The 13465-nt window shown below is 38.2% G+C and overlaps 2 protein-coding genes across 6 annotated transcripts in view; one reads left to right on the top strand and one right to left on the bottom strand.

The window, feature by feature from the left end:
• The window catches only part of Coq7 (ubiquinone biosynthesis protein COQ7, mitochondrial), a 31897-nt gene extending 19906 nt beyond the window's left edge, over positions 1-11991 (top strand). For 3 of the 4 annotated variants that reach the window (XM_083132584.1, XM_083132564.1, XM_083132554.1), the window contains exons 2-4: positions 8794-8953; positions 9859-10008; positions 11588-11991. In XM_083132584.1, the coding sequence (XP_082988710.1) occupies positions 8806-8953; positions 9859-10008; positions 11588-11865 (576 nt within the window). In that variant the 5' untranslated portion in view covers positions 8794-8805 and the 3' untranslated portion in view covers positions 11866-11991. Of the gene's footprint in view, positions 1-8781; positions 8954-9858; positions 10009-11587 lie in introns of all 4 variants that reach the window. The other variant, XM_083132574.1, reaches the window with a different exon arrangement.
• shf (WNT inhibitory factor 1) overlaps positions 1-13465 on the bottom strand; it is a 37512-nt gene that overhangs the window by 6289 nt on the left and 17758 nt on the right. Inside the window, exons 6-8 of one of the 2 annotated variants that reach the window (XM_083132531.1) lie at positions 12968-13168; positions 7610-7705; positions 2064-2282 (exon numbers count right to left, since the gene is read on the bottom strand). In XM_083132531.1, the coding sequence (XP_082988657.1) occupies positions 2064-2282; positions 7610-7705; positions 12968-13168 (516 nt within the window). The remainder of the gene's footprint in view (positions 1-2063; positions 2283-7609; positions 7706-12967; positions 13169-13465) is intronic. The other variant, XM_083132541.1, reaches the window with a different exon arrangement.

Below are 13465 nucleotides of genomic sequence, written 5' to 3'. Positions count from 1 at the left end.
TAGTTAACTCTAAAATCAAAATAAAGAAATATTTATCTCTTGTGGGAATTTTACTTTTCCCCTTTTTCCCCTCTACATGAGATTGCCAAAATCAAATAAGAGTTGAAATAAAATAAAAAATCAACATGTCTGCATTATCGAAATAATATGAGATTTTGAAACAATTTAAAAATTAGCCAAAAATCAATGAAGATCTATAGGAAAATCACCCGTGAGTGATTTCCTACAAACTATTAAAAATAGGAATTTCCTATGTTTAAAGATTACGATTGTGATATTGCAAGAATAATATACATAAATCAAGCAATTACTATTATGGTCAGAAATTTTGGGTATCAATATTGACATTACTGTGAAATTATTCATTTCTATAACGAAACCCGAATGTAAATACATATATATATGCGAGACTAAAAATTTTAACTTTAATCATAACAATTATCATGTTACATTTCGTCAATCTATGAGCTCATTAAAAATTATGGTCATATGATACAGATGTATCGGTTGGACTTTAATTAACCAATACCAGCCAATTCTTTTCCAGAGCCTAATGTCTCATGGGATCTGCCATTCTACACTTTTAGTCTCAATAACCCAGAAATTATGCAAAATGAATATTTTTCATTATTTTTGCAATAATTATTTTCTTGTAGTTTACGGTTATTACAAGCATAAGAAAACAGTTTTTTGTTGTGACGTTTCAGGAGAACACATGCTCCCTTCATCAGACATGTCACAACGAAAAACTGTTTTCTTATGCTTGTAATAACCGTAAACTACACGAAAATATTCTACAATGCATACATACAAAAATAACTATTTTTTGCAATCATTTTATTGATAAAATGAATCTATAAACAGCCTGTAACTTTGTGCAAAATTGTTCATTTTTATGAATATAACCATGGTTTGTAAATGCAAAAATACACAATTTCATTTTCAAAGCAAATCTCGTTGGAGTTATTTGGTGACATACATGAACCATACAACTTCTTCATGAAACATTTGAATTTTAAGTCTGATTGGTAAAATGTCATTTTCAGTATATTTTACAGACGGAACAGTTTAATCTGTATTCTATCATTAACAGTTAATATAGGAAATCAGTATCAGTTTATCAGTAAAATTGTCTATAGTTTTACAGATCTGATATGTCTGCAAATAGCCTGCAATTTTGTTATTGAATATAAATGTGTAATTCATGTGCCTGGTTTTGTAAGGTAAAAGTCTAAATACACAGTTTTTTGTTTTTTTTTCAAAGCAGGCAAAAAAGCATTATGGATGTTATAGGGCAAAATGTATAACTCTACTGGCTTCCTGCCAAAAGAGAAGACGACGGTTGAGGGGCTGTGTTAAGTGGACACCAACGACTTTGCAAAACAGCCATTGCTACTGCTTGCCATAAACCTGTTGAAAGGGTGTCTACATGTTATGCCTCCCCCCCCCCCCCCCCCCCTTATTGGTCCTGTGTGATTCAAAATAGAATATGGGTGTGACATGGAATGTTTGTTTGTTGTGGTGTTAATGTTTGTTGCTTCTATGAGGTTTTCTGTATGGAAAAGCTTACGTCCAGAAAGAGCCCTGTGTGAAGAATTCTTGCAATGTGGAAAATGTTTCTGTGGTCAAGCAGACAACACGCGTGTATTGGCAATAGCATCTATGTGACTCAGCATGGAGTTGGGGAAGCCAGGAGAGTTATAACTTTTGCCCTATAAAGAACCATTTATGTTCTTCAAGGGAGATTTGCCATTTTATATACCATTGGTGCATTACCTTATCAGTACCAGCAAAAAAATTCATGTCAGTTCATCCCTAGTAAATTTTATATTTGTGCTTTATTGTTATGAGAAAAATTGTCATGTCAGTCCATTCTTAATACTAAGTTACATTTTGATACAAAAGTTCATTTTTTAAACAATTTTCCAGAATGATTTTGTAATTAATCACAAGCCACAAGTATAAGCACCGCATTAAACATTTTTTTGAAATATTGTGTTGAAATAAAAGTATAATGTTGCATGGGGGAGAGGGGGAGGGGGGGTGAAGCCAAAAGTACGTACTTCTCTGACAGTGTCGTCCAAACCATCCTGAATCACAGACACAAGTGTTGTTGGATCCACAGGACCCATGTCCACAAGATTTGGTACAAGAGCTCTGCTGAGGTGCTCTTCTACTAATGGTACCAATTTCGCAGTGGTCGCCCATGAAACCTACAGGGCAACGACATTTATTAACTCCTCGACATCTTCCACCATTTAAGCATGGAATTATACATTTAGCTGAAATAAAAAAATACATAAATGCAAACATTAATTGTTTCATTATAAGTACTTTATTATTATTTCATATATTCATTTTCTCTAGTTTTATTTTAATATAGGTGGTGGTATTCAAAATTTTCTAGATTGGGACTGTAATTTGGACAGAAATTATGGTAGCACTATGTAATGGTAGGTGATAGTAGTTGCACGAATCTGAGTGGCCATGTTGACTTTTAATTAGGGCTGAGCCAATACTGATGCATCAGTGTCAACCAATGCCACTGGTAATTGATGGGAAGTATGACAAAAAAAAAAGTCATATATATATATATGCAACTGCAACTGTCCTTGTAAATAATGCAAAATGAAGCTAAGAAAAACAATCTATATATAGACTCTGCCGCAAATAAACATTCCACATTAGGTAAGGTCAAAGGTAAGGTTCCTCCTGTATGCAGCACCATGCCTGAAAGGCACATTTAGGGGATGTGTGGGATAGGGCCCCACACCCCACTACATATTCTCGATCTTGGCCATTTCGGAGGTGATGTGATCAGCACCATGCTCCAGCTGACTTTACCCTCAAGGGTTGCCCCCAAGTACACATTGATTTGAGGCTGGGTGAGCCCCAGAGCCACTTTATGCAGGGGCTGAGCCGGTAAAATTCCGACCTCAGAACACCCACCCCACGAATCAAACCCGGGTCTTCCGCAAGGCAGTCAGACACCTACCAACTAGACCACCACGGGTCTAATTCCATATTGCAAAAAAATGTTTTTCAGGAACTGACAAAGCATCAACAATGGAATTATTTGATGGCCAGTAGCCTACATAGACTATTAACCTTTAGGTGCCCAAGCATCTCGATCGAGATACCCAAAAGTAACCCTCAATTGCCCAAGCGTCTCGATCGAGATGCTGTGTCAAGGTCGTTTTGAGAGTTAGCCGATTTGAAAAAATTCATATAGTCTGAATCTCTGGTTTATTCCGCGTACAACGGTATATCACTCATCTCTCTAGGGCAATTAGCTTCCGAACTACACTCATTTAATTGAAACTCTGCATTTTGCTCAAAATCGGCTTGGGCAACCAAGGCTTACTATTGAAAAAGGGCTTGGGCATCAAAAGGTTAATAGCACGAACAAGTGCCTATATATAGACACTCCTCAAAAAAGGCAGCCAATTTTAGTCATATATATATATATAAACCCAGGAATAGGATCAGAAAAGGTGCCAGAAGGGCGGATAAACACTAATGATGAAGGAGACAGTAAACACTTACCACACGAAGAGAAATTATTCTATATTTCGCGATCTATGTCGCATTTTCAAGTTGAAGAAGAAAGATCGGCGTTACTAAGAGAAGAGGCACAGAATACTGACCATAGCGTCTCTATGATCAGTGTTGCCAGAAACAGTTGATAGATGACGAGAAGTACTTTCACCAGTGTTTACTGTAAGGTAGGTGGGTAATTTTGGGGAGGAGAGGAAAGGGTTACTGGTTGGCTAGGTTGAGTCCGGGGGGTATAGTGGCGTGCGTGCCTGTTATGTAGGCCCGTTCCCAGCGCCTGCGGAAAGATGTGTCAGAGCGGGGGCGTAAAAGATGGATAATGGCAACACGGAAGCAGTTATTGAAGGTGGTGTTATGGCTGTTGGTGTGGATGGCAACAGTGACATCGGAGTTTTGGGTGGAGGAACGGTGATTATTAATCCTTAGGTTCAAGGGGGTGGAGGTTTCGCCTATGTAGAAGTTGCTGCAGATTTGGCAGATGAGGGTGTAAATTAGGTTGAATGAGTGGCAGGTGCCCTTAGGGTGAAGGGTGAACTCGCCTGCCGCTGTGGGGATCAGGAGGGTGGGGGAGGTGATGAGTATGGGGCAGGTCTTGCATCTGGGTTTGTTGCACCTGTGAGCTGGGGGGAGTGGTGTGGATGGGATGGGAGTGTTTTGGAGGTTGGGGGGGGGCGACGGAAGACGACCCTGGGTTTATCCCGAAAGATGTCCCTGGTATCAGGATCACTGTGCAGGATGGGGAGGAGGGAGTGGAGGGTATGTCTGATTTTCGTAATATGGGGGTGGTATTGGGTGATCAGGGTTAGGGGTTGGTTTTAGGTTGTTTGGTGCGGTTGTGGGAGTTGGCTTGGGTGATTTGTTTGTTGATGAGGGTGGAGGGATAGCCACGGTTGGTTAGGGCTTGGTGCAGGCGTAGGTTGTAGTTTTGGCGGGATGAGGGGGATGAGTTGAGGCGCTGGCCTCTGAGGGCAAGGGAGAATGGGATGGCTTTTTTGGTGTGGTAGGGGTGTGAGCTGGAGTAGTGGAGATACTGGAGGTGGTTGGTCGGTTTAATATGTATGGAAGTTTCCAAGTGGTCTCCCGCAATGTGGATGTCCACATCTAGGAAGGTCACTTGGTCTTTTGAATGGAACCAGGTGAATTTGAAGGTGGTGAAGTCGTTAAGTTATTTTAGGAATGTAGTGAGGGAGGGTTCGCCATGTGTCCAGAGGAGAAAAATGTCATCTATGAATCTGAGCCAGAGGACTGGTTTCAGTTGCTGGGAGTCAAGGAATTCCTGTTCCAGCCTGCCCATGAACAGGTTGGCATAAGAGGGGGGCCATGCGGGTACCCATGGCTGTGCCACGTATCTGCAGGTAATGTTGATCACCGAAGCAGAAGTTGTTGCAGGTAAGTACAAGGTTGGCTAGTTGGATCAGGAAGTGAGTGCTGGGATTGTGGGGTTTAGGTCGGCAGTTAAGGAATGATTCTGTGGCACGGAGGTCATGGGCATGGGGAATATTAGTGTAGAGGGATGTGACATCAACAGTTGTGAGGATGGTGTTAGATGGTAGGGGTGGTAAGTTTTGGATGATGTTAAGGAAGTGGTTGGTGTCACGGAGGTAGGAGGGCAGGGCTTGGACGAGGGGTTGGAGGTGAGAGTCTAGAAAGGCTGAAATGCGTTCAGTGGGTGAATTGTAGCTGGACACAATGGGTCTCCCGGGGTTGTTCGGTTTGTGAATTTTCGGGAGGAGGTAGAAAGTGGGGGTGCGGGGGTTGTCAGGTATGAGTGAGGAGATGGTGGAATTGGATAGTCCTTCAGGGGGTCCTCGGGAGTTCAGAGGAGTTCATGACTACTGTAGTGGACCCTTTATCGGCGGAGAGGATTTTGATGTCTGGGTTGTTGCGGAGGGACCGGAGGGCTTGGTGCTGGGCTGGGGTTAGATTGTGGTGGGAAGAGGAGTTTTGGAGGTATGTACTGTCAGAATCATTGTTGACAACAGAGGTGATGTATCTTTCAAGAGGGTGGTTGTTGGAAAGGGAGGGGGGACAGAATTGGAGGAGACTGGGATGTATGTCTGAGGGATTAACATTGGAGGGGGGATTCTTGGCCCAAAAATACGTCCACCTAAGTCTGCGGGCGAAGGTTTGTACGTCAAATAGTAGCCGGAAATTGTTAGGGTTGGTGGCTGGGGAGAAGGTAAGACCTTTGGAAAGAACGTCAATTTCGGTGGTTGTGAGGTTCAAGATGGAGGTGCAGTCAGTGGGTGGTGGGGGGTGACGAATGTCAGTGTGCTGGGGGCATCTTTTGTCTGAGGACTGGTGCTCTTCTGTGGTGTGGTGGGAGGGGGGGGCAGGAGGGGGAGGGGCATGGTTAGAGATGGTAGGTTGGGGTGGAGTGGGTGCTGGGAAAGGGCCTACATAACAGGCACGCATGCCACTATACCCCCCGGACTCAACCTAGCCAACCAGTAACCCTTTCCTCTCCTCCCCAAAATTACCCACCCACCTTACAGTAAACACTGGTGAAAGTACTTCTCGTCATCTATCAACTGTTTCTGGCAACACTGATCGTAGAGACGCTATGGTCAGTATTCTGTGCCTCTTCTCTTAGTAACGCCGATCTTTCTTCTTCAACTTGAAAATGCGACATAGATCGCGAAATATAGAATAATTTCTCTTCGTGTGGTAAGTGTTTACTGTCTCCTTCATCATTAGTGTATATATATATATATATAGCTCTGCCCCAATTAATTGGTTAATCACCGATGCCAGCTGATACTTTTCTGGACTGCAAAAAACCCACACAGCATAAAACTGTGCAAACTGTATAATTTTATGTATTTTAGAAAAGAGATTTTGTGATTATATGATATGAAATTATGAATATTTCAAAGCGAAACTTGGGTTGGCTGCTATCACATAGTTCAAATAAAAAATTACAGCTTAAAATATATACATATTCTTACTACCGTATGCCCCATGTAAAACCGGCCCACACATGTCTCCATGCAGAACAGATGGGTCGGTTTTACGTGGGACACCCAGTACTTTTGAATTGTTACACATTTCCAAGTATTAGTATTCTCTGTCACTTTTGGCTTATTGCAAAGATGAGTGATGATGTGATTAAACTGATGAAAGGACTCTTACAAAGAACACTCATGCATAGGCAGGGATTCGAACCCAGGACACCTGGTATCGTAGCATGCTGTGCTGATCACTCCATCATAGAGGTTAGCTCCAAGTATTGGTATCGGTGGGAATTGATAAGAATATCAGCAGTGGCAATAGTGCCAGAGACACACTCACAATAATTTAACAAGTGTCCAGGAAAGAAAGCTAGCCATACACAAGAACAAGCCCAAGCTTAAAAAAAAAAGGCAAAAGTGGGCTTTTTTTTATGGAGTTGTGCACAAAACATTTTGGCTGGTCAATCAATCAATTCCACATTCTAGTGTGACATTTTGGAGAATCTGCATGAAAATGCCTGAAGTTTTGGCAAGAACAGAAATATCTGATGCATCATTGTACTGCCATACCTCATGCTTCCCTTTTTATCAACAGAACAAAATGGCTGTTGTTCCCCCACCCACCCAACCTCTTGACTTGGTACCCAGTGATTTCTTTCATATCCCAAAAAATGTAGATCAAGCTGAAAGGTGGCAGTTTTCAGACCATTGAGATACAGACAGAACCGTAGCTGATATGTTTTCCAAGTCCTGCAACCCAGCAGGATATATAAAAAGCAGTTGCCTTTAATAATGTGACAAAAGTGGATTTTGATTAAATGGCATGTATTTTAACATTATGATTATTATTTATTCATATTTTGAAGCAATATTTTTATGGACTAATAATGGTGAAATTATAACGTACCTACTTCGCAAGCATTCATTTTGACATCAGCATCAAAAATCTAGGATTATTCCAAATTTACTAGTATAAGGAGAATAGCAGGGTTGTTTACTGTAGTATATGAATGCATCTTGTTAATAGTTAACTTTTAAGAAACTGAAAAATTCTAATGTGTGTATATTTTATAATCAGTAAAAAAGTGAAAATAGATACTTACAAAATTCACAACGCAAACCGTAATAACCTCTGGGACATTCACACGTATCCTTTTGCACACACTTTCCTCCATTCAGACACTTCTCAGCACAAATACCTAGAATATTAAAATAAAATATGAAATTGTAGCCTTATTATGTCAAGAATTAACATATTCTTTTTCAGATTTAGAGATAAACATTCATTAGGAAAACTGCAAATAGGAGAGACTTTTCCTGTATGCATGCCCTTCTGTTTTACATACAGTAGCATGTTATCTATTCAAATATAGTTTTGGTGTTTTTATAACTATAGTTTTAGGTAGAATATCTTTTAGTTCAGAATTCACTCTGAAGTTAACACTAAAAAAAAAAATATATTACATCACATGATAACAACATCATAAAAACAAACTAATTGTCAACATGTACTTGTATGTACCCGAAAATTTATCTCTACCAGTTGTGGATGACTACAGTACATAGGAACTAAACAAAACAAACAGAATGCAATAAAGAACCACTAAAGACAGATGTTTGGCTGGGTTTTTCACAACCATCTTCAAGGAAAAATTGAAGTTAAATAAAAACAAGTGGACAAGAGCTCAAAGTGTTTATGTTCCCTTTAAAATTCATCTGAAACAGGAAAGACTCCAGACCTTAAAGCCGGCATGATGAAAGAACTGACTTGGAATTCAATTTTTGCCTTCTGCATCAGAAGACAGGGAGGGTAACATAACCAATCAGATTGATCCTGTTGCCATGGTGACGTGCAATTCTTGTGATATACTGCATTGCCAAACTTATGCCTCAGAGCAACAGTTTGGAGTCCAAGGTGCAGTTAAGCCTAACGGTCACTGCTGGTCAGCAAATGAATGGACTGAACTGTGAGCAAAGGATGTATGTTGACAGCAGAAGGTGTCATTTTTGACTGAGAAAAAATCAGGTGTGTGGCAACACCACTTTTTTCATTTAGAAACTCCCACATATGGAGACGAAAAGTTTGGGTGGGTTTAGCATTCTTTATTGTGTTGTGTTCCTGGTCATCTATGACAGGTAGAGAGACATGTGGTGTATTTGTGTGAGTGTCATACTTCTGCAAGTAACATGCCAGAAAACTTACACGCAAGTGCTAAAATAGTATTCTCCTATCCATTCATGAATAGCAACTACTAAAGTAAAGATTAATCTTTAGGTTTCATTCTAGAGTATTCAAAGGATGTTAAAACCTTCAACATGTGCGTTGCTGAAACAAATGACTGTACGAGGAGCTCATAAACAGGCAATGATCGACAGCATAGTACGAGTAGATCATGCGGGAGAATTTGGTGCTGATCGAATTTATGCTGGGCAAATGGCCATTCTAGGTAATTAACATATGCTGGGGGAGCAAATACATTTAAAATATGAGCAATTAATTCATATTTTGGGAAATAAGAGATGCAGTAGTAAATAATTACAGAGAAACTTAGTACTCACGTTTTGCATGAAGCTGTTTCAATTTGTTCTATTTATTTCTATTCTGTTAATTTGTGTAACCTAGCAGCAGGGATATGAACTCTCAGCTTAACAAAACATACATGCACAAAGTGTTTGCGTTCCTTGATCGTTCTAGACTGGTTTCATCAATGTAAGTTCAATAGTTTACTCAAACTTGTTGCTTAGCAAATTACTGCTTTGAGTTGAATCATTGATAATTTTCCCAGAGTATGGATATGCTACAAGGTATTGAACTTACGTTATGAAACATCCAGCATAACATCTCATCCCTAATGCTATTACCCAACAATCAATTTCTGTTCAGTTATTACCTTTCTATTCAGTTCTTGTTATTACTGTGAACTTTGTTACAATGGTGCCACTTGAAAGAAAATTACATAATCAGGCCAGATGTTCCAACCCAAAAAAGTTTTTTTCTAATAATGTAAGGTTAATTTTGATGAGGATGGATGAAGTAATAAAATAAGTAAAACAAACATACTACCTTAGTAAGAATTCAAACCTGGACTCATAGTATGTTACACTAAAGCACAAAGTCCAACCTCAATAATAGTAGTCACTGTAGTCAATCTTCATGCTAGATAATCAATTCATATTATAGTGATGTAAACAAAATTAAAGCAGATATGTTCAGTGTATGCAAGGTAGATTTCTACTTTCTGAACTGTGCGCTACGCGAGAAAGTATGCTAAACAAAACAAGTAATTATATAGTTTATTTGATTGTGTTATCTTGAGTACATCTTTTAAACTGAAATCTTTGCATTTCATAGGTAAAACCAGTAGTGGGCCTTTAATAGAGCATATGTGGGAGCAAGAAAAAGTTCACAAGAAAAAATTTGAAGAATTGATAAACAAACATCGGGCACGGCCAACTGTTCTTCTTCCAATATGGAATGTTGCTGGTTTTATGCTGGGTGCAGGTATGGTAAAAGTATAGTGAAATTATTTATATTAAATTGTGATTTCGTACTATGGAAATGAGAGACGTGGTAATAGATAATTCAGGTACTCACGTTTTATGCATTTTGGCACATAGACGACACAATGAATTCCAACGAGGATTGTGGCAGTGGCTACCAAAATTAATAGAAATAACTTAAAACAGCTTCGCAGAAAACATGAGTACCTGAATTAAATTGTGAGTTAATAAACATTTGTGTGTACTTGTGATTACCATCCATTTGACAATTAGTGCACTGTATAGACAGTTCTCTCCTCCGAAGATGTGTTCTTCATCTTTATTCTGAATTTATTGAAAGTTTCTTTGATTCCTACAAAATGTGTTCTTGCTATGAAGCCTGTTGCTTATGATGGTGAAGGTTAGCCAGGTAGCTTTTCCCTGGATGGATAAGAGACTCATTAGTATTGTTATTTGGTTTTCTAGAGTAGAGTCTGCTAGTTGTCCTTTCAAGAGGCTTTCCAATTGTTCTCATGATGCTGGGTCAACAATGGAATTTTGTAACTTGCCCTCAGGATACTTTTAAATTCCCAATTTGCTGAAGTATCTGTGTCAGCTAAGCTTGATTAAAGTGCTATTTCAGATTTGCATCTGTTTCAATGATGTTTACATGATGTAATTTTACTGTACAAGATTGTAATAAGGAACAGACTGATATTTTAACCAATGATATAAAAGATAAAGTAATCACCCGTGGATTGCACCATGGCATGAAGGGTGGCACTCTAGATCTGATGCCCACAGTCAGTTTATTCAGGGACATTTCACACAAAAATCTCCACCCCATGAATGGAACCTGGGTCTCCACATTGCAGTTGCATGCTCTTGCAGACAGACCACCACTACTCATAACAAATTTAAATGATAAACACCACGCCAAATGTTCTACATTGGTCTATTCACCTCGATGGCTACAATGTATGCCTTACAAAAATAAATTACATATTTAGAAATTTATTTTATAAAATCATCAGTTTTATTGATAAATCAATATGTTTACATCAGCCAATACTGATAGAGTATAGATTAACACGTTCTCTAACAGGTTGGTTTCACTAATTTTAACTCCTGCACCAAAATGGTTACTGGACTTTATTTCGAAAATTCACTTTTTTTCCTGTAAAATATAGTACAGCCAAAATACTTTTGTGCACTTGACTTGCGTTTCATTGTTTTAGTCGTGACCGACAGCGCAATAGGAACAACAAAGTCAAGCCACATGTTTCAGTCATAATGACCAACATGGCATGATTGGTGTGTGCCAGTTTTGGTCATTATGACCGACGTGGCAGAGAACATGTTAATCTGTCCCATAATTGAAAATACAGTTTCTTTTCCATAATAGAAAACAATTAGCATCACTGGTTACATTAATTAATTAAAGAGGTTAACTAAGCAATCAGGGTTTTCATGGAACATTCGTAATTTTTATATTGGACAGTGTGTGTGTGTGTGTACACAACAGAAATGTGCACTCAATTATGTTCTCAGAATAAAATCATTTTTTTGGAAGAATGTCTGATGTCATATTTTCCTTACAGGCACGGCACTACTTGGCCCCAAAGCAGCTATGGCTTGTACAGTTGCAGTTGAATCTGTTATAGTGGATCATTATAATAACCAACTAAGAATGTTAATGGAAGATCCTGAAAGCAATAAAGAACTGTTAGACGTGATTCGCCAGTTTCGAGATGATGAGCAAGAACATCATGACACAGGACTAGACCATGGAGCTGAAGAGACTCCTTTCTATGATGCACTTACTGAGGCTATCAAGATTGGTAGTAAAACAGCGATTTGGTTGTCTGAGAGGATATAGGGAACATTTTTTGGTGAAAGTGAGTGTGTAATTTGAACTGAAGAGTTATGCAACAGATATTGATTGTATTATTAATTTTCGTAAAATATTGTTAATAGTTTTCTACTAAAAATTAGTATACAGAAATTGTAATTGTTTCATTTATTGTATCTATTTAAGTAATTCTCTAAACATTCCATTCTTCCAAGTATCAAAAAGTGCTAGAAATAAGATTGACAGAAGTGTTCAAGGAGGGACCAAAATTAAATGCACAAAGCAGTAACTCAAACAAAAGTAAACTTGAAAATTTTATTTTACATGGGTGCTAGCTGTTTATATTACATGAAAAAGAAGGACATGACTAAATATATATATGAGAGAGAGAGAGAGAGAGAGAATGAGAATTGTTAGCACACTAGATTTGTAGTAAATTATAGGTTCGGCATACATTCAATCCCCACCACAAGCAAAAGGAAACTTTTCACCTGCAGAAAGATGAAAGGAGCTCTCTAAAAACATAGTGTTAATAATACATGAAAATAAAAAGCACTAGACAATGTATAATGCCCAATTAACATTTCATGCTAGTAAAGAACCACTGTCACTAATATACTTTGATGCTAGCTTGGTGGTCAAACAGGTTGAGCAGTCAAACGAAAGTTTCATGTCTGAATACTGACCAGAACATTGATTGTTTTTGTGATTGTCTCTTCATCATTTCATTTCATCCAATCATCATTCATCCTCAATACAGTTAGCAAAAAGTGACAGAACAACATTGTGAAATACAAACACAACATTCCTATATGTAAACCAATTCATGGTGTTGCTTATTTGTGAAAATTCTACCCAGTAAATAAGAATAAAAAAAAAAAAACAGTGAAAGATTAAATTAAAATAACTCTCAAGTAAGTTCTTATTTACAAATTGCAACAACCAATTTCATCAAAGAACATTACTTTCATCCAGGTATCCTTAAACCCATGTCAACTTTTTATTTATTTATTTATTTATTTCATTATTATGTTTATTAGCACATATATCTTCCCCAACATACAGCATAAAAAATGGAAAGAACATTTTTGACAGCAAGGAACAAAGAGTGTTATAACTTGTTACATACCACCTTCACAATGACGACCCTGAAATCCTGAGGGACAGCTGCATAATCCTGGAGACGTGCAGCTACCTCCATTCATACACTGAGGATAACAGAGAGCAGTCTTGCAGTACTGGCCCATATAACCTTCTGGGCACTGGCATATCTTCTCATGGTTACACCACCCACCATTGGCACATTTTTTATCACATTCTGGATCTGGACCTAAAGAAGATCATAATTCAACTTAAAAAGGAAAGGTTATTAACAAAAAAAAAAGTTGTTAAAAATAGTATGGACTAGACCAAGCTTAGACCAATTAAAATTGTTGGTAATAATTAGGGCTCGGAAGTTGAAGACCTATAAATTGTCAAAAAAGACCTAAAAATGTCAAAAAAAGGACCTAAAAACTGAAAAAAAGACGTATAAATGTGATCCAAATTAATTAATAACTTCAGTTTTAATTACATATTTAATGAATAAAAAAATACAAAATTCTGGTGGTATGGAGCGCACAGTGCG

Source organism: Lepisma saccharinum, chromosome 1 (genome assembly GCF_977018435.1).
Source record: "Lepisma saccharinum chromosome 1, izLepSacc3.1, whole genome shotgun sequence".
Lineage (NCBI taxonomy): Eukaryota > Metazoa > Arthropoda > Insecta > Zygentoma > Lepismatidae > Lepisma > Lepisma saccharinum.
This window is presented reverse-complemented; position numbering and strand designations above follow the sequence as displayed.